The sequence below is a fragment of the Hesperophylax consimilis genome, chromosome 6, assembly GCF_061612785.1.
Source record: "Hesperophylax consimilis isolate HC1 chromosome 6, BYU_Hcon_1.0, whole genome shotgun sequence".
Taxonomy (NCBI): Eukaryota; Metazoa; Arthropoda; class Insecta; order Trichoptera; family Limnephilidae; genus Hesperophylax; species Hesperophylax consimilis.
In genome coordinates, this window is record NC_142841.1 from 8,375,509 (window position 1) to 8,403,357 (window position 27,849).

General features: G+C 33.1%; 2 protein-coding genes across 2 annotated transcripts in view; both read right to left on the reverse strand.

Annotated features, from left to right (window-relative positions):
- Nucleotides 1-341: 341 nt before the first annotated feature.
- Vps60 (vacuolar protein sorting 60) lies at nt 342-15,309 on the reverse strand. Its single transcript, XM_089632774.1, has 5 exons — nt 15,129-15,309; nt 14,483-14,634; nt 13,101-13,266; nt 5,471-5,594; nt 342-3,199 (listed from the first exon to the last, which is right to left on the reverse strand). Exons 1-5 carry the CDS (start codon nt 15,195-15,197, stop codon nt 3,030-3,032), a joined length of 681 nt encoding a protein of 226 aa, XP_089488900.1. The 5' UTR covers nt 15,198-15,309; the 3' UTR covers nt 342-3,029.
- A 7,177-nt stretch (nt 15,310-22,486) lies between these two features.
- LOC149422921 (uncharacterized) overlaps nt 22,487-27,849 on the reverse strand; it is a 122,445-nt gene continuing 117,082 nt past the window's right edge. The window contains exon 5 of the mRNA XM_089633023.1: nt 22,487-23,261. Coding sequence (XP_089489149.1) covers nt 23,158-23,261 — 104 coding nt within the window. The 3' untranslated portion in view covers nt 22,487-23,157. The remainder of the gene's footprint in view (nt 23,262-27,849) is intronic.

Sequence of the window (27,849 nt, forward strand, 5' to 3'; positions counted from 1 at the left end):
AAAACCTGTATCCTAATATATTTTTATTAATAAAGAAAATTTAAAAAAAAAAATTAAAAAAAAAAATTAATTACTAATTTATAGGTAGGATACCTGATCGCTTGTCTGGATTCTTCACATATCAGTTCCAATTTTTAAAATGATAAATTCAAAGCAAATCTGAGTTCCAGAGTTCATCGAAACAGAGTTGCGCCCAACCGAAATTAGTATTTTTGATGATATTATTTTATTAAATCAATGAAACATGTGAACATATTTTATACAAATTTTATTTGTTAAATAATAATGTACTATACAAATATTAATTTACCATTATTTGTGAAAAACAAAATATAAAATCTAACTTTGCAATAGAAATATGGAATAACATTATTCCACAATAAAGCAAATATAATGTGAAAAGGGTTACATAGAATTATTCACCTCACACACAAAGGGCAGCTTTCAAACGAAATATTCATATGTGTAGGAAATAACAATTATTACAATCAATAATAATTCTATCATGCCGAGTTGAAATCAATCTTTTAAAAAATTATTATATAGATATTTTATAGTTTCTTTTACCATGATTATTAAAATCGAGAGTAATCGAGAAAAATACATGTAGTTTTACAAACACATCGAAATTTCTGCACTTTATGGAGGAATGTTAGAGATAGATCGAAGTATGATAAAAATAAAACAACTTTGAAAACTAATTCAAGTTCAACAAAAATATTCAGCACAAACACAAGGCATACCACTCATAGCTTCATTGTAATTTCTTACTTTTTTACATAAACAATTCATGTAACAAAACAAGAGGATCCAACCGAGCTGTCTATTTTGCGAGACTAATATAACAGGGCTCCAACTACCAAAACGAGTTGTAAAGTACGGTGCTTCCTCACGATAACGATCATATCCCAAAAATGGGGCAAAAGTTCAATTACTGAAAGCAACAGATTAGTGCATACATACAAAATATGCCAAAAATTTAAACAGGTATTTTATGAAAACAGTTTTCATCGTGAAACTAGATAACGTGAACCCGGCGTTGCTTGGGTATTTAAATGGTTTTGGGGTAAAGTTTTGAGATATGCAATTCCGTAGTACATTATTTTGATGTATCTCATAAGGTTTAGTCAGCGTTAGCAACGTAAGCAACAGAAAATATTTCTTTAAGACTTGATTATAAAACATAGACTTTTCTCTACTGTCTATAAATATAATATGCATGTACTATATATATAAACCTTCCGGAAGAAATTCTCTAAATGATATTGAAAACTCTGTTAAAATCCGTTGCATCGTTTAGAAGAACTAAGCGCAAAAACAGACAGACGAAGATACATTTGCAGATTTGTACTTTCATACACTGAACTCTCTTTTTACACAATTTCGAAATAACAGGGTGCTACATTCCTTGATGTTGTAACAAATATGTGTAAATGGATTCGTCCATTACATGATAGCCGATAATGAATAATACCATAGTGAATAATCTTTGTTACGATTTTTATAAAGAAATTTTTTTAAATAAAATTAAAATACCTTTTACCACCTCCTCTCCCTTTTTTCCTCCATGGTCTGCAGAATGCATTATATACTTACGTAACACAGAGAATACTACATAATTATTATATTAATAACATTATTAATCTTATTACGTATTATGTTTACTATAATTGTTTTATAATCCTTTTTTTTGTAAAAAATGTTTATTTCTGTGTTTAAAGGTACCTGCACAGTAAATAAATAAATAAATAATATTTTCAAATTCAAACAATAACAAAATTACATGTTTCGTTCTAATGGCAGTTAGAACCCTATAAAACATCTCTAAAAATCATTATTAAGTGAATTCCAAATCATATAAATGGAAGATAAAGACGATGCAAAGAAGATTTCATTTTTATTACCCTGTTCCTTATCCCTGACCAAAATAAACAGCATTTTTGCTTATCAAAGCCGCAAATCTTAAAATTTACAGCTGTTTAAAATCCCGGCTGTTGAAAATGAATCCACATAAATCAATTTAGTGAAAATGTATCGGAGTTCATATTCAAATCTTAGCAGATTTGAGGTGATCAACAGTTTGATTTAGCCCGTTGTCCCACGGGTCGGTAAGCAATCGACATAAACCGAATGCTATGTGCAGAAAATTAAGTTCACTATTTTAAGGTAACACAGTACTGTTCAGTGTGGAACTTTTCTGCGCGGGGTCTTACAACTCAATTTTTTATAAAAAAATCTGTCAAATTAAAATAAAATAGCATGGTCATTTCTTCAGCTATCAAAAAATTTACATCTTTTAGCACTAATCAGGGGAAAATTTCTGCTAGGAGAGCAGTCAGTAATGCCTTTTAATGATCCCTTATATGCTGGTAGCTGGTAGCGCTTATGCAAGGTGAAGAAATGCAATGCATATATAGTAAAGGACAATCGCTCATAGCAACTAACTGAGAAATAACCCCTTAAGCCGGTTGATTTCACCCTAAAGCTGTGCTTTAGCCAAAATTATAATTGTTACCAAAACCATCACATTGAACCCTGTTCTTACCTCTAAACAGATATTTTATGTGAATACCGCAAAAGAGTTCCAACTTCTCCCAGTTGTCCGGAGCCGAATATATCGATATTAGAAAAAGTTTTATCAAAGTCACCTAAAGTAAGGATAATTTGACCGTACTTCAGTCACAACAGACACGCTCACAACACACCTGCATCTGTTTATCCCTCAGTGGTTCTAACATTATTTAAAACTATGCATGAGTTAACGATTGCAGGCAGTTCAATAGAACACTTTTAATTGATAGAACAGAGTTCAAAACATACCTTTAGCTACGGCTTTAGTACAAAACAACTGCCTTAGATGAAAGACACTTATGCAAAATTATACAAAAATTAATTAAAGATAGGTACTTATTTAAGTTTCACTATTATTTTCAAATGAAACAGTGATATTTTATAAAAGTGCCAAAGACATTATGCAATATAAAGACACGTTAAACTTGCGAATAGCCATAATCACTTTTTTTTTTGTTTTACTGCAGCTTGCTGGCGCTGGCGGGCAACTGGGGCAAGCCAAACTCATCGAGGAGTACTCCATCTTTGTTCCTCACACTGTCAGCTCCGGGTTCCTTGTCTGGGGCTTCAGGGGCCTTCACCACATCATCCAAGTAGCTGGTGTCGTCATCCAGAGCGATTTCATCACCTGGAAGTGTCAGAAAACGATAATTAACTCAGATATAAACAAGATACCTAATCCTAGAGGCTGCGCCAACATTACTAGAGCAAGTGAGAGAGAGAGAGAGAGAGAGAGAGAGAGAGAGAGAGAGAGAGAGAGAGAGAGAGAGAGAGAGAGAGAGAGAGAGAGAGAGAGAGAGAGAGAGAGAGAGAGAGAGAGAGAGAGAAAGAGAAGTTACAACCACAGATAGTAGAAACAAGGAACATGGGCCATTACTTTATTAGTGTTTTGATAGTCTGTGCAGTTTAACCGTAGCTCGTCGACAGTCGGCATGCTTCCATGCCATATCTCCCTTTCGTTGAGCGCTTTTGACACTGAGAGCTCCACAGTAACCTCACTTTGCGTTACATACATGCGGCAAAAAGTTTTTTGCTACCCTTCTAATGAAAAATTGGTTTTATTACGTTACCATTAGAACCGTTACCGGTTAGAAGGGTCACTTTACTATTATTGTGAAACATTCACATACAAGAAGACACTGTATCCATGACCTAAAATCAGGTGCATAGATTCTTCTTGTTCGTCCTCTCAGCAACATTGTCGGATTAACCAATATGCTAAATAATTTAAGCTCAATTTAAAATAGATTCCATCTCAGAGACCCGACTTACAGGCATTGGTCCACATATAAGTATTGAATACCTAAGAACCAGCCACAAACTGCACAACAAATGTCGAGGAGAGTTAAATAATATTCAACTGCAGGATTATTATAAAAGGAAATTGGATAAAGTCAATGGAATTACCAAGCAAAAGTGGAAAATTATAAAACATACAAAGCAAGCGTATTACAGAATGAAACTGGATAAAGTCAAAGGAAATACCAAGCAAAAGTGAAAGATTATAAAACCTACAAAGAAAGCGTGTTACAGAAGGAAACTGGATGAAGTCAATGGAAATACCAAGCAAAAGTGGAAGATTATAAAACATACTAAGTATTACAGAAGGAAACTGGATAAAGTCAATGGAAATACCAAGAAACAGTGGAAGTGCTTATAAAAGAATTTGAAAATCAATAACAGTATCTCAATGGAGGAGAATCCACATAAAATTACTATCCATCTTAATAACTTCTTCATTGATAATGGTCCTAAATTCTCAAAATACTTGTGCAGTGTATATAAAACTAGCGAAATGTGTCTTGTTAAAAATTTTCCACCTAATATTCAATTTACTGGAAATAAGTATCGAAATCTGTAAATAAAGTATATAAATCCCGTAAATATTAATGAGAGAGACATGATGGAGCTAAGCTCAGTAGTTCTTGGTATCCGGTAATTGACGGCTACATCAGAACTAAACGCAGAAAACCACTTTAAAATTACACATTAATGTCAGCTCTTAGAGGGTTGGAGCTGGCAACACGGTATCGCAACTTCATACATAAGCACACATTTCACCACAACCTTAGATTACACATCTGCCCTGATGATGGACATTGCAATGCTGTCCGAAATGTTGGCTAAAGAAGGAGAGCGCAATACGGCATAATACCCCAAAAACAAATCACTATATTACAGGAAATCGTTTTGAATTTAAAACTGCTAGCATTTATGAAGTTACAACAGTGATAAATGAATTAAAATGACTTTTTTCCTGTGGTGTTGATGGCTTAAGCATCATGGAGTATAAACAGCACGTTTCTGAGTTGGCTGGTCCCATATCTCATATTGTTAATCTTAGTTGTAACAATGACATATTTCTTTCTTGTTGTAGGAATGCCAAGGTTATACAAATTTTCAAAGGTGGAGAATGTTAATTTCTGAATGTTAATAATAATTTAATATTTAAATATTGAAGACAATATTAGTGATTTCTAAACGCAAATCTGAAACAGAAAAATCAGAAAAGGAAACGGTCACATCTGGGACTCGAACCCAGGACCCTTGTCTGTTTCAGATTTTCGTTTAGAAATCACTAATATTGTCTTCAATATTTAAATATTACAATTTGAGGTTTTACTCAATAAAGTTATTCCGAAAAATAAAAATAATTTAATAGTTTAATATGTTATTTCAACACATGGTCACCCTGAATGTTTACGACATCATATTTTTTTGTAAATTTTTTAACCTCAATATAGGCTTGTCCTAGTGAGGTTAAAATTCGAAAATTCTAACTAAATTATATATGATATAATTTAAAGAAACAATAATTATAATAGCTCATGGGCCAACTCATGAACTAGTTGCTGCTAATAGAGCAATAAATGGTAAAAAAAATCGCAATGAACGGTACCCAAAGCATCCAGTTCTGCAGCCAGTTCATCTTCATCAATATCAGGCATCCCGTACTGTCTGCCCAGTGCCTCCTGGACCTCGTCAGCTTGCTCCAGCATGTCGGCCATTTCATCATTCACATCCTGGAATACAAAAGAATACAATGTAACTTAATCATCAGTCAATATGAAAGTATGTAGATTTCGCAATAAAACCAATTACATAACAAGACGAAAAAATCAAACAGTAAAACAAAGTTTTTTTACTATAAAACACAGATATTTTGAATTAAAAAAAATTATTACTGAGACAGGAGAATGGAGTCAACGCCGCTAATAACTGGGCCAAATCCCGATTGGGTAGGACCGACATTTATTTCCTATATTATCTACTTTAATGTCATCGAATTTCAGAGAATTGAGTATATGTTGGGTAAATTTCTGCATCTAAGATTTGTATTAATTCATTAACGAAAACAAAAGTGAAATTCAAATAGATGTATTTAACCTGGCGTGAATGAGGTGAGAAATTGTTACACCAGCTGTGAGGCGGGTAGAAGATACCCGAAATTTTGATGCCAAATTTTTGATACTATAATTATATATTAAGTAATTTTTTTACTTGAAATATTAATAATTGAAATAACAAAGCGTCTATTTTTAACAAAACTTGTATATACTTTGAAAAAGTATAAGTTTTAGTAGTTTGACAAATTTTTTTGGATAAAATTCTAACAAAATACAACTTTGGTTAATCAACATAATTATAGTATCTTCTAATTAAAATAATAACTAAATCTAAAAATAAATCAAAGAACACTAAAAATAACTATAACAATACTAAAAAAATGTAACACTGACTACGAGGTCGGGTGTGACGTACCCCAGCCACCACGCATATATTTATCTCCCACTAACTACAAAACAGTTTACAATTAGTTTGTTAACACAATAATAAAAACCACTGCAATAATTTTGATACAGAATTTGCCCTCTGACATTCGCCCTAGACACATTATGCATAGGAAGAAATTAATTTTACGCCCACTTGAATTTATTCAAGAAGATAATTAACTCACAGGCCAATGAAATAAACATTATTGAACGGCTTCATTATCATACATACTAATTTATAGAAGAGTAAATATACAAGAATGGTAATCTCTGCAAGTAGAAAGTAATTGGATACCCCATCAGGCCTCTTGAATATTCTGTCAGAATTTGTGTGTATTTCCGCTTTGCAATAAAATCCAAATAAATTGAATATTAGATTGTTTATTAGTTTATGGGTTAATGTGAACAACAATTTCATACTTTTTTATTCAATTGATTTGGAGGATATTGGCAGATCATCTATTTTTATTTCACTTACTTAAATTCCATGTTACCTACGTTTCGAAAACTCTTATGTTTCATGCTACCTATATTTTATGTTATCTGTATATTATTATACATTATGTAAACTCTTTATTTTTATAGTATTTAAAAAAAATGTATTGTATGTAAAAGCCCTATGGGCATTTAAATTAAATAAATATATCTGAGTGTATCCGAAAACTAAAAACTGTTTTTGAAAAGTGATGAAATATCTTTTCAAATTTTATTATTAAAAATAAACATATTATTTTAATGCAAACATAAAAAAGTTTAAAAAATGGCTCATCTTTAGTTTTTTCGTCTAAACACTGAACTGAAATTAATGATAATAAAAAAAGCACACAGACATTTTATTAGACAAATATACTATTAACATTTTTTTCACTTTGCTTTTTTGTTGTCTCATCTAATAATTAATAAAGAATTTGAAGAAGAAGAAGAATTGACACGGTTTCATAATTTTTTCTCAAATTGTGTTTGAAACCGTTGGTTTCATAGAGGTGCACATTTTAATTTTTCTGTGGTTTCTAGTTATGTATATAGTATATAGTTATGTAACTTCTAGTTATTAATGTTGCGTGTCGTATTTTGTGATTGTCCTGTTTCAATGTTTATCATCTTTTTCTGTCTATGCCACCTTTTATGTTAAATATTTTTGTCTATGGCACGTCATAGTGTAATATTGTCATAATTTCGCGTCTATAATATCTTGTGTCTGTAGTCACGTCAAATCTATGTTTGTTTATAAATAGCTTGTTGTGATCGAGATACAATTCAATTCTACATTAGCATTCTTCAACATTCATTATCAACCAACTCTCGCTTCTCTTTCTAAGTTTAATGTCTACCCTCTGTGACATATTAAACGTATCAACAAAAAACACAAGTGTTTTAATGAGAAGCGAATCTCTCAATCTATCTCAACGGTAAGCCAATCCTTGGCGTGAAACGAAAGAAGCCAACCAAGTCCGATCAGCCTTACAACCTGACTGGAGGCTTCTGGAGTCACGAACGAGGACGCTGCTCAATTAATATTTATTTTTTCTCTCCTTTTCTATCCCCTCTATGCGAAATCAAGCATAATCTACTTTTACCAATGTATTAGTGGATAAGTACATTTTTGTAGATTCCTATCTTGGCTTTGTGCTTATGTGTATATCCCTGTTTGTTTCTTTTTTATTCTACTTAACTAACTAACTAACCATCACGCCGTTTACTTCGCAGGGGTAGGCAGAGAGGACGGACCGCCAAACAACTCGGTCTTGGCACACACTCCTTGCCTCATTCACATTCGTACATCGTCTCATAAATACTCTTCTATTATTCTGACACTTAACATGACCTGACTCAAGTATCTGATTTACTTGATCGTGCCATGTCTTCCTCGGGCGTCCCGACTTCTACTTAACTCCCTTTTTCTATTTTTGTACTGTTTTGTTTTTGAAACATGAAACAAACTACCACCTATGTATTGTAAGTTCCTCCCGTCTTTAAAAGAGTTTTGTAACTCATCGGGATTACTCTAGCAAGAAATAAAAATAAATAATAAATAAAATATTAGTTTTTCTAGTGGAGAAGATTTAACCCGGACATAGTGTCGAAAAAAAAAAAAAAAAAAATATATATATATATATATAAAGCGTGGTGTTTTCTCTTTCTAATGCTGTTTAGAGTTTAGATCATATTTCTCATGATACATAGTAAGAGAAGACAACGATTTCTATCAGACCATATACAACAACAATACGGAGAGTGCACACGCATTATTTTTATCCTAACAAAATCATCTAAAGCAGTCATAAAAAGTATTAAATTCAAAGTGTTTCACCTAATTATATTAAATTAACACTGGCTTAAAGTTTACTAATTGTCAGAAAAGTATATAGTGCATTAAAAGTGTTTAAAACAAGGATTAGTGTAATCAAGTGACAGTTGCTATAAGCCCCCCGCGCCCGCACCTACACCGCCCGCGCCGCCAGCGGTAGTACTTACACGCCCTACCAAAAATCCAGGGGTTCACAACTGTTTAAAAAAAAAAAAAATTAAAAAAAAAATAACAATGGCTCTGAGTGATAAAGCTTCGCAGTACATTACCAAAGTAAATGCGATAATCAGTGGATTGATCTCAATCGTTCATGAGCCTAGCAATAAATTCTCTAAGGAAAATATCGTAAAAATAATACCAAAAACAACCGAACTTATGGCTACGATTGCAGAATTGGTAGTCGATTTTGGAGTAATGCAAGGAGAATTAAATTCAATGAAAAATAATACGCAACTCAGCAGGACCAACCCGATTGACATTAATATGGGTGATATTGTCACCGAAATGGAAGATAGGGCCATCAGATCTAACAACGTCATATTATATAACGTTCCCGAGAGCTTGTCTGATGAAAAGGCAGTCATCATTACGGAAGATAGAGATAAAGTTTCTTCGGCTATAAAAGCTATCGACCCGTCATTAGATAAAATCAACGTCAAAGTATTCCGACTGGGTGCCAAGAAAATTGCCAACAAAAATCGTCCAATTAAATTGGAATTTACAAACAATATCACACCGAGAACTCTCCTACGTAATAGCACCAAATTTAAAGACGGAATCAAAGCAAGTAATGACTTAACCATCCTCCAAAGGAATCAATTGGTGGAGCTTAGAAAGCAGTTATTGTTCCGTCAAGAGAATGGTGAACCAAACCTTACCATAAAGTACATAAACTCCAAACCAACTATTGTTACAACCCTTCCAAAAAACGACACAATGTAAACAAACTGAAGTGCTATTACCAAAATGTCAGAGGCATGAAAACTAAACTTAAGGACTTTAAAATACATGCCCCAACACTGCCACATGACATCCTCATTCTTACGGAAACCTGGCTGGAACCATCCATCAACTCTGCTGAGCTTGGTCTACCCCACCATCATATTTACCGGTCTGACAGAAGTCAACAAACCAGCGCTAAATCTAGAGGCGGTGGCGTCATGATAGCTGTCAACAAGATACATCCTTCAAAACTTCTGAAAACCAAAAATTCTAATGTGGAACAAGTTTACATTTTACTAAACGGCAAAAATCAAAAAAATATCATAGGCAGTGTTTATATTCCGCCATCATCAGATATAAGTGTATACAAAAGTCATTTCGAGGATATTGAACAACTGTCGTTTAAATTTCCAAATAGTAAAATCACTATCATCGGTGATTACAATTTACCAAAAATCAACTGAGGTACCCGCGACAATTCTACATTATCTCAAAACTCTAGCTTAACTGACACAGAAAAAGAAATAGTTGAATTATGTGATTTCCTTAACCTAGTTCAATTAAACAATGTAAAAAATGACAATAATAGATTACTAGATCTTGTTCTTTGTACCGACTTGTCAACTGCGGTTGGAAAGTCACTCGATTCAGTTCTTCCTCCTGATTCTCATCACCCACCTTTAGATATTACTGTATTATGTAACCCTATAAAATGCCAAATTAAAAACCAGACACAATATCCTAATTTTAATAAAGCCAATTATGTTGCAATACGCGATTATCTATATAACACTGACTGGTCTATACTAGAAGGAGGTAATCTTGATGAGAATATTAAAGCCTTTTACGATCATCTATATAAAACCATAGAAAACTTTGTCCCAATTAGTTATAAACTATCTTCAAATTTCCCTCGCTGGTTTAGCAAGGACCTCATTAACATAGTAATTGAGAAGAAAAAAGCGCATAAAATTTACAAAGAAACAACAAATCTTTCTGATTTTATAATTTTCAGCAAGCTGCGAAAAGATTGTAATAAATTATCTAACATTTGTTATAATAATTACATTAAGAATGTGGAATTTTCGATTGGTAACAATGTAAAACATTTTTTCAACTATTGTAAAGCTCAAAATAACAACAACCTTGGCATACCTGAAACTATGCACTATAAACTGAAAACTTCCTGTAAAATCAAAGATATTGTCAATTTGTTTGCAGATTTTTTCAAGGATGTATATGAAACAGATATCCCTGATGAAGACATTCCAAACTTTGAGTCCGATATAAATTTACAACTATCTCAGATACATATTGAGATTAAAGAAATTGCAGCATGTATCAAACTACTGGAACCTAAATCGTGCTCAGGGCCAGATAAAATTCCCCCCGTATTTCTAAAAAACTGTGGGAGTAGTGTCTCTTACCCTCTGTACCTACTATTTAATCAATCACTTTTAACAGGCAAGTTCCCACAAATATGGAAAAATAGCTTTCTCACTCCTATATTCAAAAGCGGAGACAAGTCTTTAGTTGAAAATTACAGACCAATATGCATACAATCGTCAATACCAAAAATTTTTGAAAAGTTAATTCTCCAAAAAATATGTTCTTGCATAAAATTTAATATCTCATCATTTCAACATGGTTTTATCTCTGGACGATCTACCTTAACTAACCTTACACTGTATGAACATTTTATCTCTGGTGCTCTTGCTAATAGAGAACAAGTTGATTCAATTTACACGGATTTTAGTAAAGCCTTTGATAAGGTTTGCATTAAAATTCTTATAAATAAATTGTCTAAATTAGGAATAAGTGGTAATTTATTATGTTGGATTAAGAATTATTTATCAAAACGTGTACTAACTGTCTGTATTAAAGAACACTTATCTTACGAATTTGAAGCCACTAGTGGTGTGCCTCAGGGTTCGCACCTTGGTCCAATATTGTTTATACTATACTATAACGATGTCACTTCCATATTCACTGATGTTAACATATTATTATTTGCTGATGACATGAAAATATATAAAATCATAAAAAATATATACGACTGCTTGTCCCTCCAATCCAATTTTATAAAATTCGTAGAATGGTGTACCATTAACAAACTTACACTTAACATAAAAAAATGTCAAATCATGAGTTTCTTTAGAATTAAAAACCCTATCAAATATAGTTACTCTTTTAACAATCACAGTTTATTGTCAGTACCTGTAATAAGGGACCTTGGAATAACCTTCGACTCTAAACTACTATTTACCAATCACATTGATATAATAACGGGTAAAGCAATGAAAATTCTGGGCTTCATTGTAAGAATTTGTAAAGATTTAAAAAATATCGAAACATTTAAAATACTATATACAACTCTGGTTAGGAGTCATTTAGAATACAATTCCCCCATATGGAACCCTTTCTACAAAAGCCATGCAAACTCCATTGAAAGAATCCAACGCAAATTTCTCAGATCAATTAATTTCAAATTAGGTATTCCTGCGGTTGACATAAACTATGAATCTTTATTACAAAAAATGAGACTCTTATCGTTAAAAGATAGAAGAATACTCAATGATCTTATTTTCTTATTTAAAATAAACAATAACTGGTTTGACTCCCCTGAATTGGTCTCACTAATAAATTACCATGTACCTAGTAGACCGACTCGACTCAAAACACCTTTCCACTGTGACAATACTATGACGAACGCAGAACAAAACTCAACCATAAATCGCTTGCATATTTTAGGCAATGAATATGCTAATATTGATCACGCTGCCGGTAATCTGTCTTCATACAAAAGATGCGTTAAACTAAATTTGTTTGCTAGTACCACGTAAATACATCATGTAAACATAATATGCCTACCAGTACTTCTAAAACTATTAATGCACTTGAAATCATAAGTACTTGTAAAATTTATCATATTGGTTAACATAATCCAGGATTTATTACTTTTTATATTTAAATCATTGTCGGTACCTTGAGATAGGTATCTTATTGGTACATTTTATTGTTTTATTTCAATCTTTAAATTTTTATTTTTATTTATACTTTTTCCTAATAAATTATGGTTTGTACTTTAATACTTTATATTTTAAACTATTCACTTTACAATTTACTTTTATACATTATAGTTTTTATACACTACTTATTACCTTACTTTTTACCTATTTTCTTAAATTTTACTAACATTTATACTGTTATTCTTCATGTTGTTGTACTATTATAAGTATGTCAATTATGTTAATGGCACGTGTTGTGCCGTATATGTGTAAATAAATAAATAAATAAATAAGCTGTTTGCAAAAGTGAACAAATTAGCCTGGGGGGGTTAAATAAAACTTTAATCTAGTATCGCCGAATGCTGAATTAAATTAATGATTTGACCTTTTAACAAAATCAAATATTTATAATTACATATATACATGAAAATCATGTCTTTGTTAAATAATAATTTCACTGTATATTTGTCTAGCTATGAAAAGTATTAATAATTTTACCTCAATTTGATCAATGTTTATCTTCTTGAATTCCTTTTTCATTTGGGAGAGTCCATCCTTCATGGCCGTGACTGTGGCGTGGGTGTCCTTCAATGTTTGCGTTGCGTAGTTGGCCTGCTCCATGTTGAAGGACTGCGATCTTAAATTATCCGCTTGTTGTTCATACCTATAAATAAATAAAGCAAAATTAAACAAACACTTAAAATAAACAAATAACATTAAACAAATTTTTGTTTACAAAAGTTGTGTATTCAGTATTTGTATTTTGATCCCAAGCATAACCCAAACAATAATTTGTAAAATATGTAGTAACTTTGTGAGGTGCATTATTGAATGAAACACTAGTTTTGCATAGATCTTGTAAATAAATAGATCTATGTAAAGATTTTTACAACTGCCCTTTAATGTCATAGATGTGCAAAAACTGGTTGGCGTTGACTTATATTTAAAGTTATGTACACAGAGTTGTTTTGTTTCAGAAACAATAGTTTAAATCTGAATTAACATAAAACTTAATTTGTAACATAAACCTTGAGAAATACTCAACATAATCCATTATCTACAACAGTGCAAAACTTTCTTACTCAAATGTTTACATTTTCAGAGGCAGGTGTTGGTATTGCCGGTTTGAAAACTATAATAAATACCTATAATACATACAATGACCAACACCTCTGCCATAGGTCACCCCGCAGTAGTTCGCTACGTTTGGTGACTTAGCAGGGGCGCCCAGGTTCATGGGGTGAGGTTTGTTCGGGTCTGCCGGTTGTGGGAGACCCTTTGGCTTCTCTAGCTGGAATCACTGGACCTTGCACCGCAGCGGGAGGGATGGATTCATAGGCCTGTCACTTCTGGGCACAATGAACCCGACTTTTCCTACCGACTCCTAATACCTTTTTTCTTCCCAGAATTTCTACTTCCTTTCCTTAACCCTCCACACAGCATCCGGAAAGGTGACGTTGACCCTCAGGGAAATTATTTTCCTCAGTGCCTCTTGTATATAGTTAATGTAAAAAAAATAATAATCCATACAGAAATCCCATATAAGTCACGGTTCATCAAATTCTGTCAAATTTAGATATTATGGATCCCATATAAGTTACAGTTGAACACATTCTGTCAAATTTAGATATTATGGATCCCATATAAGTTACAGTTGAACACATTCTGTCAAATTTAGATATTATGGATCCCATATAAGTTACAGTTGAACACATTCTGTCAAATTTAGATATTATGGATCCCATATAATTCACAGTTGATTAAATTCTGTCAAATTTAGATACTATGGATCCCATATAATTCACAGTTGATTAAATTCTGTCAAATTTAGATACTATGGATCCCATATTACCGACTCGAGCCTAATAATATGTACATACATTTTTTTCTGCTTCAATACTCGCAATGCCTTCTGTTTCACAGCATTCTTAGCCGGTCCTTCGCGCATTTTCGCCATTTGATCTTTATATTTCCGTAGTTCCACATCGAGCTTTGCAATTTTCTTTTCTATACCATCAGCGCGATTGTCCACCTGAAAATATTTTTAAAACACATTTATTACGGTTCAGAATTTGAAAGACAGTGTTGTAAATCGATCTAGAAGAATAATGTGATCACTTTTGCAATGCATTGCCTGTGTCAAACAACATTATTATTTCAATGGTTTGGTTCACAAATGCATATTACAAAGAAGTCTGTACTGTACGTAACAAGTCTGACCAATATGCAAAATGACTGCAGTCAGTAAATACTGCAGTATTTGTAATATGGTCTCATAAATGTTAACTTTGTCAACCCTAGCAGTGCGTGGCGAAAATACTCTCTGATTTTCAAAGAGACATTTAAAAAAAAACCACTTATGCAAAGACTGATAGATATAATTTATCAATAATCTTCGTTTGTTTTCATTTTATATTGAGGATAAGTGTTTCAATTATAGTTAAAAAAGAATTAATCGAATTGCGCCATCATAAAAATTGCGACTTTTCAGAAAAAATTATAATTTGCGAGTTGAAGTTCACTTACCCCCGTAATGCAATCATTTATACTTGGGAGTGGCTCCTTGGGCTTAGCTTTTCCAAATATCCTATTCATGGTAATTGTTAGAGGTCGACTTCGGTGAAAAACAAATTTATTAGTATAATATCTTTGTGATGATTCAGACCTCGAATCTCGAATCTAAACGTCGCTATGACATAAGAAAAATTTTATCTATGGAATTTAAGTACTGCGCGATGATGCCAGTACTAAAATTACGATTTATTTGTAATTTTGAAGTCACTTAAGATGGAACACATTAGAGGTGGGCGTTTCGGCTTCTTTAAAAAAAAACCGAAAGCGTTTTTACAAAATAAAGGTACATATTTAAAATTAATCTTCCCCAATGATCCCACTTACTAATAATGATTCTAACTGCAATTATTGTTCTTGTGTTTCCATTATTATCAAGGTGGCGCTAAAAAAACAAAAAGCTTTTTTGTTTGCATTGTGGTAAATTTTTACTATCTTATACACATAAAATCTGGGTTTTAGGACAAATCGGTTTTGCGGTGGTCAAAATCTGAAGAACTGAAATAAACGACAGTAAACATTCTTATTATAACTCGATCCCCGTGAAAATTAAGGGAAAATGTATCTTCCAAACTCAACAACCTAGAAACCCTTCTACTGAAATATATTTCTTAAATTTATCAATGAACGGTTGCGGCTAAAGTGTTAACTTCAAAGCGTTTGACGAGAGGGCGTTTCTTTGCATCGGTTTACAGGTAGCCAATCATGGGCGCGTGGAAGTGTTTCAGCAACGGTTTACGAGGCGCCAATCGAGGACGGGATCGTCGACGCTTATTAATTAAACGGAAAGCGTTTAACAAATAAGCGTTGCTTTGCATCGGTTTACGTGGGACCAATCGCAATCGGATGGAAGGGTTTCTTTGATGGTGTACGGGCGGCCAATAGAGGACGGGCGGATAACCGTTTAGTGAAAAAGCGTTTAATGAGAAAGTGTCTCTTTACATTGGTTTACGGGTAGAGAATTACGTACGGGCGGATAAGCGTTTAAGGTGGAAACGTTTAACGCATAAGCGTTTCTTTATAATCGTATTGTGGTCTATTGGAATCATTTCGCGCGGGTTTATTGCGGGCCTAGTTACACGTTTTTTCAAACGGTTATCCCAAAATCAACAAAACTGTTGCAACCGTTTTTAAAATTAAACACTTCACGTGAAAAAACTGTTTCACATTATTTTACTCACATTTAGTTTTATTTCATTGTTATCTCAATCTTCCACCGAGTTGTAGGAGGTACTTATTTCCATATTCTGGAAATGATGATGTATAAGATGAACAATATAGATTATGAGGTTTTATTTGGGCTATTTAAAAAAAATGTGTGTATTTAGATTGGTATGAAACTTTTCGCAATCGCCACTAAAGAAAATCTATAATCGTTGCCCCTACACCAATAGTCGTTTCTTACGGTAATTTAGTTGAAACAAAGTGTTATTTCCATAATCTGTGCATGTTAAAAGTGCGGCAAATGTAAATATTTCCCACAATTTCTTAATATTTCACTTATAAAACTTGTAAACTTTACCCACTGAAGGTAAGACACTCAGGGCCCACGTATGCATTTTACGCAACGCATTAAGAAATCTGGACAACTTACAATCCAACACACTTGTCACAAGCAACGCAATCCTACGCTCCTCACGCAACGCTGATCTGCGCAGTCCAGATCGGCGTAGGTGTGAAAGAAATATGGCGTCAGCGGAAAGCCTTACAACGAGTTAATTTGACGGTTGAGGTTATGTTTGTTTTGGCGTTTATTGACATTTTTTGCTCGTTTTGTTTTTGAAATGGAATAATATAAAGAACTAATATATTTGGTAAGATGTTGCGAAGTAAGTAAATTCTAAGTTGCGTTACACGTATAGGACAAGTGTGCATATTGGCCTGGGGACGTAGTAATGCCCACGTTGCGTACGTGGGATCACCAGGGGCGCCGTAGTAGGTGTTAGGTATTATCAGCGCCCTGGCTCGTTGGTGCCTTAGCAATTCGGCGCCCGGAGCGGACTGCTCCAATTGCGCCTGCATAGAACCGGCCCTGTGCGTCCTTACTTTTAAACTTTTTGAAAATGTCAAAATAAACTCTAATGCCTGCCTTACAAGCCGGGCGAGACTTTTTCCAGGACCTGGAAACCAGAGCGCTCTTCGCTTCACTCTTGTACAGCGCAGTAATTGTTTGATTTTTTTGATAATACTCGGATGTGGTGGTTGTGCTCGCTCTTGGACCTTATAGCCTATGACTTGGGCTCAAAAAATCGAAACAAAAAATGTAGCGAAGAGGCGGCTCAAATCACTCGAAAACTCACAGTTCTGTACTAAACACCTTCTATTTTATATTAGCTCCTAACAGGAGATGGGAATGGGGATTTTAAGAAAATGAAGAGAGGTGGTTCTGGTAAGGAAAAGGATATAAGTGTAGTATAGGAAGGTCCAGGATAGACGTAGGTAAGAATCCATCCCTACTACTGCGATGCAAGATGATGGGTCGAGAGAGTCGAGTTGGTTAGGTGGAAGGGTCTCTCCCAACCCTTAAGTAATCTTTATGTAAGCACTCATAAATAAAAAGCTGTAGTAATCGATGTAATATATTTATTTACATTAAGTTTGATTTAGATTTGTTACATAAGTTTATTTTTGTGCTAATAAACATCATTTAGAATAATTTAACTGACAACAATAACAATTTTTATAAATAGACAAATACCGACTAGCATTTTTATTTTCCTTGATCGACACGATAAATTTATAACCAACATCAAATAACACTTATCAGGGTCTAACATTCATATTAAAATACTTATAAATGTGTAAATATCAAATTAATTAAAAAATATTATATTTTAAGATTGTTTTTCATTTTAGAATTAGGTATTCCGTCGTTTGAGTTATTTACATAATTAAAAAGTCAGCATATAATTAAAATACAATTTAATATGCAAGTTTGATAATTTTTCAGCAATTCTTGATTTGTAAGCTTCCGATTTCTTTCTTATTTTTTTTCTTCATTTGCATTTAGCACAATCTTACAGATTTAGTTTTTCCCCGTTCATTAAATATACTATTCATGTAAACAAAATTTATCTTTGACAAATTAATTTTGGAATAGAGTGCTTTAAAATCTTAGCATTTTCCCTTCAACAGGAGTGACACATAAACCCATAATTTTCCACAACTTATGATAGAAGTATAACAGTATTTACATTATTCCTGACATTTGAGATGTTAACATAAAAATTAAATTAATAACTATTTTTTATTTCACTTTTCAAAGCAGTGCTTAAAAATAAATATAAAATGATTTTTTTTATCAAAACCAAAATGAATAAAATAATTTTAAAATTTAAAAAATTGGTATGGAGTTGACAGTTGGCATTGAATCAGCAAATAATTAACATTTAGATGGGTTTTTGTTTATTTAATATCAATTGTATTAATGGCACTGTGTACAGCACTAAAGTTCAAGTCTAGACTAACGGAATTCAATACTTCGTTTGTGTGAAACATGAAATAATACATGATTATTTGTGTATTTATGATCAAAAGCACGCCTGTTTATATTCGTAATTAATATACCACAAGTTCAGTGTTATTGTTTATTCTATCCCCCCCATTTCCCTTGCAATGGGAAGCCGCGCAAATAAAATAATATAAGTAGGTACTAAAATAGAATATGAGAAATCGAATGCGTACAAAATATTGCAAAAATTTACCATTTTTCTTAGTTAATTGTGTCTCCGGGTTTGCTCACAAACCCTCTAATTAAATAAAACTCCGGCCCAACAAAACACTTGAAATTTCTCTGATATCTTAATTAGCTTGACGTTCCCATCTTATTTATTATACTCTCGGTCTTTACAATACTCGACAGCTAAACGCCATTTATGAGTAACATAATAGAAAAATATCTAGTTCCATCTATGGGTGAGCTCTTACACTAGTTTTTTTGTAGTTTGAAGGCTGATAAAAACACATGCGTATTCGAATGCAACGTTAAGTCAAAATTTCAAGACAATAGGTGAAGAACTTTTGGAGATATTTTTCGACTAAAACTACCAACATTATCTTTATTTTCTTTGTACCGCGGCAAATTGAAGATATTTACTGACTTGGCATAATTATTTCCCTCCATTGGCATTTACCACTGTTGTTGCTTTCGACAGGCAGCTGCATTGTAAATTGAACGCGAGATATTTCCTCGTTCATAATTACCCCTCATTTGACACCTTGAACCGCCTTAATCATTTGTTGGGAAGACACGCCATTAGAAACCTTCGAAACCTGAATTTAAGCCTGTAGAGGTAAACAATTTGTAAGATTTTTTATTTGAAACGTTTCAACAGATAACAAAGTGGCGTTCATTTATATAAACTACGTCTAAAAGGGTAAATAATAATTATAAGCGATGTTTATTTTATGATTGGGTGTCAAAACTGTCAAACGATCTGACTCCGAGCATCCAGAGTTGACGCACGGCGCTTTTTACTACTCGGTCGATAAACGTGGGGTGTCATTATTTATCAGTTTGACACGTGCATTGTGCACGGGATATTGGACACGTAGTCATGAATTTACCAAATTTTCAAACAGACAAAGAGTTTTATAAAATACTAAGTAATTCGGACATATTTATTTATTAAAACTGTATCAGCCGTTGCGAATTGATAAAATTTCTACAATTGCAACACTTTTTTGAAGCTGATGTTAAATAACTTCAACGAGTGATTTTATATCTACACATGATTGAGAAAAATACACGGAAAATCGCCGGGCGGCAATTGCCAATCTAAGTCTTGTCAGATTCTACACAAAATCGCGATGGCAATTTTTGGGGCAAGAAAAAACCTCAGTTTGAACAGCGCATTTTATACTACATGAAAATGTTTTAGGTGACTGCTAATTCATGCAACGTATCTATGCAATATTATTTATATATTATAATTGGGTCTTTATTTTGAATTTCGTACAAGACTAAAATGCATTTCCCGCAGAGATTTTATATTTAGGTTTTGAGCCAACCTACGAGTACGTGGGCTTCTATGCTTCCAACGCATTGGTCAGGATATAATAGCCGATTTTCAGTTGCTTTTAAAGATCGGCATATCCCCTCAGGCCTCTGGCATATTCTGTCAGAAGGTCGGAGTATTTCCGATTTGCAATAAAATTCAAATAAATTTTTACATTTATATAAGATATAACTACCTAATGCAGTTGTAAAAGCCCATATTCTCAATCACGAAGCTCACGAAAACAATCAAAATCCCAAATAGTTAACCTTAATAGCGAAAACATTAATAATTTATAGCAGATATTGTAAAGTTCTCATTCATGGTTTAAATTGAAAAAGAAAACTGTGCAATAGATTACTTAAAATACATGTTTTTTAAATATTGAAGACAATATTAGTGATTTCTAAACGAAAATCTGAAACAGAAAAATCAGAAAAGGAAACGGTCACATCTGGGACTCGAACCCAGGACCCTTGTCTTTCCGTGACAGTGCTCTACCAACTGAGCTAATGGGACCCTATTCCCCTCGGTCACTTTTAACTGTATCATACTTCGAATAAGAACTACTAACCTAAAACCTCAAATTGTAATATTTAAATATTGTCACTTTTAACTGTATCATACTTCGAATAAGAACTACTAACATTGTCTTCATTTTTTCACCGCACATTTTTATTGGCAACTATCTTTATGTATGATCGCAAGATTCAACCCGAACTAAATGCAATCCAGACAGCGTCTTTGTAGATAAACCTATCTTATTTTTTATTTTTAATGTGCGACATCTGTTGACTTTTCTGCAAGTCTAGAATGAATATTTATTTTTCGGAATAACTTTATTGAGTAAAGATTTTCGTTTAGAAATCACTAATATTGTCTTCAATATTTAAATATTACAATTTGAGGTTTTAGGTTAGTAGTTCTTATTCGAAGTATGATACAGTTAAAAGTGACCGAGGGGAATAGGGTCCCATTAGCTCAGTTGGTAGAGCACTGTCACGGAAAGACAAGGGTCCTGGGTTCGAGTCCCAGATGTGACCGTTTCCTTTTCTGATTTTTCTGTTTCAGATTTTCGTTTAGAAATCACTAATATTGTCTTCAATATTTAAATATTACAATTTGAGGTTTTACTCAATAAAGTTATTCCGAAAAATACACATGTTTTTTTATATTAAAAGACAGCCTAGAAGGTAATAATTTAATATAATCTCTTGGAGATGCCATAATGTAAAAAAAACATTAACCCTGTTAATTCCGAAATAATAACGAATGAGAAATGAGAAATGAGAAACGACAAACGGACATAACCCACATTAGGTCAAAATGTATAATCCTTATAAGTTGTTTTATAAACTTACTCTTTATATTAATGTTGAAAATTCTGTAGTAGACATTATGACTAAAGGATTTTTTTTTAGCTTTGTTAATACCATTTACCTATCTGTTTAATTGCATAATATCATGATAATCAAAGTAAACACATAAAGAAATGTGTTTTTTAACTAACCAGTCCAACTCGTTTCTTTGTTTGGAAGAGTTATGTCAAACCAAACATATGATATAGCTTTTTTCAATATAAAATGTTCGATTTTTAAAAAAGGGCCATTTCGGGTATAAAAATACATCTTCTTCCCATAAAACAGAAATTACCAGAGATGTAGCTTTTAAAAACGAAAGTTCTAATTTTAAAATGTAATATTAATTTTTAAAAAATACCGTCTTCCATCTGAAAGAAAAATGAAACATACGTGATAATATAACATTTTCAATGCAATAAATTTAATTTTTAAAAAATCGGGTATAAAAACCTTAGCCGGGAAGTCACTGATAGGAAGGTACCAAATATATTGTGAAATTCGAAATACTTTCCAGACGTTTTGGTAAAAAGCTATAAGCGTTCTTTACCAAATATTTGCCCGTCGTTTTAATTATTTTCCTCGTTCACTTCTAACCTTTTTTAATGTGTTTTAACATTTAATCCATTACATAGATAATAATTTAATTAAAAATTAAGCTTTTAAATATATTATTATACACATAAGTTATTAAAAGATGGGAATATTTTAACAATATTGTTTTAATATATCAAAAACACTCAACACCAATTATTTAACCTCACATTCTTAAGGAATTTATTTCTAATAATAATAATAATAATAATAATAATTGGATAATTTGTAGAGCGCCGTTTTTGTGAAAAATCACCTCATAACACTAATACATTTCTTGGATTGTTTGTGGAAGAGAAAATATACAAATTTCGTTAAAATTTTAAATTTAATGAGAATTTTTAATTAATTTGATCACTCTTGAAAAACGGTGTGTAAATGTATTTTATTGGAGAATGAATTTATTAATTACCTTAAAATATTATGTCCGCCGGAATACACATAGTGCTTAATATAATCTAGGGTTACATTTATAAAATACCACAATACCTACAATTGAATAAAATAGTTCAACACTTAGACATAAAAACCTACATAATATTATTCACAAACAATTACCGAGGTCCAGATTAAGCAATCTTCAACAATTATTGGCTTAAAAATGTTTAAGCTAAGCTTCTATTTGAAAGTCGGAAAATAAGCATGTTGTTTTAACTGAGCTTCGATCAGTAAAGCTCCTATTTTCAAAAGAAAAAATAAACATGTTAAAGCTGAACTTCGATCAGAGATGCTTTCATTTGAAAAAAATCGAAAATGAAACATGTTTAAGTTAAGCTTCGATCAGTAATGCTCTTATTTTAAATTCGAGAATTAAACATGTGTAAACTAAGCTTCAATCAGTGAAGATTTTATTTGAAATTAGAATATTAAACATTTTTAATAATAACAGCTTCGATCAGAGATGATTTTATTTGAAATTCGAATATTAAACATCTTTAATAATAACAGCTTCGATCAGTGAAGAAAGTTATTATTTTGAAATTCGAATGTGGATTTTCGCGTCCTCTGACGTCAGCTCAGCGTCCTGTCAGCCAATCAGCGTACATCCGGACTGGTTCTTTGAGCAACCACGGCCTGAGTGTTGTTCGGTAGTCCGATATTGAGCGACTCGTGCAGTATTCGTTCATTTTCTTGCCGCACTGAAATTTGAAAGAAAATTTGAAATTAGGAATACGTCAAAAAAATTCATTCTTCCTGAAACAAATGACGTTATTTTTAAATACATATATTTAAATTCCGACATTGTTTTCTTGATTGAATGAATAAATGAATGAAATGGAATCACGGAAGAGGAAAATAACAAACTTCCTGGCATCCGATTTAGCTGTAACTCGGCAGATACACGTTGTCTATGACAATGCACTACTCGTAAATTGGATGACATTATGTTAAAAATTTACAGCAGTTAATATACGAAATAAATGCCGGTACTATCCAATTAGGATTTGGCTTAGGTGTTAGTGTTACGGATTGATTTATTGTCAATATTTAATTAAATGTTTTAATGAAAGTCATATTTAATAAATGTATTATATTTAATGCCATCTGTGTCTTTTTTCTATCGAAGCACATTCTAGGGTTTATACCAAAAATGTGTAGCGATATCCGTAATTTTTTTTAGATTATAAAACCACCTCGAATTGAATTCATCGCTTAATTTAATCATAGTTCAAAAATGTGAACTGTTTTATTATTTTTTTATTAGGCATATAGAGTCGGTCCGGTGCAAGCGCAATTGAATCAGACTTGCCAAGGCGCCGAGAGCCAAGGAGCCAAGGCGCTGATAATAGACAGATATATAACATAATTAGAAAACAGACCTAAAACCTTACAGCGCCCTTTAGATTTTTACTAGCACCAGGTTTGACTCAGTGCCGGCCCTGCAGGCATGGATAGGTATTTGAATGAGTATAATCGTAGGTTTATTAATAACTATTTTTAACAATGACCCAAATGTATTAAACTATGTCATTTCTATGTTTTCATGCGAATCAAAGCTAGGAGTGTGTGCCGAGACATAGTTTATTTATTTATTTTATTAAATTAGAACAATTTTTTTGTAAGCGCCCTCTCCACGGGTGAGTTCACGACCAAATTTTTGCGGCTCGCTCTACAATTAAGGAGGTTATGGTTATAATTGTGTGGGGTTCTATTCTCTTCCCGTTAGAAATCTTTATTTGTGATTTCTATGAAGTAGGTAAACGTGCGCCACTTTGGAATTTTATTTAATTTTTATTTTGAGTAAAATGGCACAAAAATCCAACCGGCAGTCTGTGAGAACCATGAACCCTTCAATTTGGGGAAACTTATGAGGGTGAAGGAAGTGGGGAATGGAAAGTGATGGGGTATATAACGCTAGAACATCCATTCTGTCCATTCAGATATTGTAATCAAATACAGCTAAAGCTTTTCCAAGAAATAGATAAATAGATAATAAAGATAAAATAGTGACCTCTCACTATGACGATACTGATAGTATCTCTCTCTCTCTTAAATTTAGACATACCTACTCGTACATTATTTTTGAATGTGAATATCACACAAGAGTCCCAAGTGCTCCCAACCGTCTGAAGCCAGTGAGACTATGGCATCCATATTGTGAAACTGAAGGTAGTGAATATCGCACAAGAGTCCCAAGTGCTCCCAACCGTCTGGAGCCAGTGAGACTATGGCATTCATATTGTGAAACTGAAGGTAGTGAATATCGCACAAGAGTCCCAAGTGCTCCCAACCGTCTGGAGCCAGTGAGACTATGACATCCATATTGTGAAACTGAAGGTAGTGGGTGAGGGGAAGGAGATGGGAAAGAAGAAAATGAGGAAGTCCCTGGCTATTCAGATCTGGTCACCAAACATGGCTAAAGTCATTTCAAGCAACGTTTCAATTCTGAACGGTGGTCTTACACTAGGATGATATCCTCCACTCTGGAATGTGCCGCAAATAAACTTAATATTATTTTTAATTAGTAAATTGTGAAATTACAAAAAAAAAAATACTTGTGCGCGTTGTGATTTGAGTCGAGAGCCTTACTTTTCGACCACGGAGGCAGTCAAACTCATAATATTATTTTTTCCAGAAAACTCGGTTGTAATTGCCTATTAACCAAATGTAACCCTTTTAATAATGATGGCGTATCATAAACCTACTTTCAAATGGCTTACCGATACAGATACAGAAAAGTATCTAGGTACTGCTCAGTTAAAAAGTTTTCTAATCGAAAAGCCTCTTAGGGAGAGAGTTGAGTAGATATGACCGTTAGTGAAAGTACTTTTTTAGGGGATTTTAAATAATTTACGACGCAAATTTAATCTCTTTGTTTCCTTTGTCCGACGAGTTTTTAAACGTGACCCAGACAGTGACGGCCAAGATGGCGGCCATCTTGGATGTATATTTATTTACGCTAATAATCTTCTTACAAACGCGAAAATTCGGAAAAAATGATCTAAATGATCCCCCCAATAGGTTTACTATGTTTGCTTACAGTAATGCCCGAGTATAAAAGATGAGGTCTGTTTAGGTCTTGGCGATGTCTGAAAAGTCTCAAACCAATGACACTTTTACTAAAACACAGACTTCTACTACAAGTGTTAGTTAACTTACTAAACCGAAATTAATGCGAGGTACCTACTTCTCTTATTAAAATTTATTTCAGAAAATCACCCTCGACCATTTTAATAAACCAAAGAAGTGAGATTACTAAAAAGGGCTCATTCAAAACAACACTCAATCGTGTCGTTATAACTCTAAAACAGTAACAGGATTATAAAGTGTTATGTACAAAGTGAATAAAACAATAGATTACAAAGTGTTTTTTATTGCATATTTGAGAGTAGGCTAGAAAATCTCCACCTGACAAAAAACAAAACACATAGAGCCCAAAAAGTACTAAATAATATGGTCCTTCGAGACGGATCATAGGATTTGAGCCCGAACCTCAGGATTTATAGCCAAGGTAATCACGAAGCTAAAAATGAATCGTTGCAACTCTTCATAGAAAAGTCGCAACCGAGGTGATGTGATAAATGCTTAGAGGGAAAACTTCCAGTAAAAAGAAATAAATCTAGTGGCTGTGCGAGGAGAGGCCGGACTTGCCATGAAGAATGATGCTCAACTGAAGTAGCGCAGAATAGAGACGCAGACGCAGTGAAGCCCTGTCGATGCGATGGCTCCCCGACCCAAATAAATATGACAAAGAGAAGAATATATAGTATGTATGGACACCCACAGGCCACTTGCATCACATAAAAAAATCTATTCATACAAAAATTCTAAAACAATGTTTATCATTTTTTTAATCGTATTGTTGAACATTTCAATACACGAAATCGGATCATTTTTTATAAACCAGAAAGATGGGTGATATTTTTTATGGGTGCTAAAACAAGAAATAGCCAAAATCAGTTCAAGCTGCCAAGTCGGAAGCCAAAGAAACGTACGAACTTCGCGTCATAATATATATCAAAATTTTGACAATGAGCGGACTCGTGTAGTGTTTTATTGTTTAAATTAACTACCGTAGGGTCAGAGATCGTAAAATTAAATAAACACATTTTATATTTTCTTTGTACAAAAACACTTCTGCTAAGATAAAAGATTTTCGTTACGTCGAAAAATTAAACCGTCGTATTTAGTGTTATTATTTTTTTTTAAATCAGTGTGGAATTTTATAAAAAATAACACTGGTCAACACATTTTTTGTTCCTTTAACGAAAGTAGCTAAATCTGACAGGAAATTTCACGCTGATTTCAGATATGTGATTAGTTTTTTTTCTATCGCGTCAGGTTTTTATGGGTTTTAAATTTTACTGAAATGTGTACTAATTCATATTTATTCGTGAGTTATCATTGATTTTTTTGATTTTTTGACCATCCATTCCACTTGGTCACGCTGCAAACATGAAAGAAAACTATGACAACATGAAGCTGCTGTTAACAAAAAATAAATAGGTATTAAAATACGAATGGAAAATATGTGGTGATCTAAAAATAATAGGGCTCCTACTAGGACTGCAAGCGGGATACACAAAGTATTGTAGTTTTCTGTGCAAGTGGGACAGCAGACAGGAAAAACCACTATGCCAAGAAAGACTGGCCTACTAGTAAGCACCTTAAACCTGGCACGAAGAATGTTTAACATGCTCCCTTAGTAAAATCTAAAGATATCTTACTTACACCCTTACACTTTAAATTAGGTTTGATGAAATTTTTTGTAAAAGTCTTGTCTAAGGATGGAAATGGCATGATTTACTTAAAGCAAAAGTTTCCTAAGATCAGCGACGCAAAAATTAAAGAAGGAATATTCTTGGGACCACAAATAAGGGAGGTCTTGACTGATCCAAATTTTTTAACAATGTTGAGACCAGTCGAGCTAGCCGCTTGGTCAGCCTTGAGAATGCTGTCGAAAACTTTCTTGGAAGTCATAAAAGTGAAGACTATAATATCAGCATTGTGTCTGAAATGCTCATGGCCTATAAAAATATGGGATGTAACATGTCACAAAAATACACTTCCTTCACTCTCATTTGAATTTTTTCCCCGAAAATATGGGAGATGTCAGTGACGACAACTGCGAACGATTTCACCAGGACATTGCAGCTATGGAAAAGTGATACCAAGGAAAGTGGAGTCCATCTATGCTAGCAGACTATTGCTGGACCCTGCAGAGAGACTCTCAAGATACTCACAAGCGCAAATCAGGAGCAAAAAAAATTAAATTGAATTAGTTTT

Coding starts and splice junctions, on each gene's coding strand:
- Vps60 (XM_089632774.1), bottom strand. CDS start 15,197: ATGAATAGGATATTTGGAAAAGCTAAGCCCAAGGAGCCACTCCCAAGT. Junction 13,267..14,482: donor GTATTGAAGCAGAAAAAAAT/GTATGTACATAT, acceptor ATTTATTTATAG/GTATGAACAACAAGCGGATA. Junction 5,595..13,100: donor TAAACATTGATCAAATTGAG/GTAAAATTATTA, acceptor TTTGTATTCCAG/GATGTGAATGATGAAATGGC.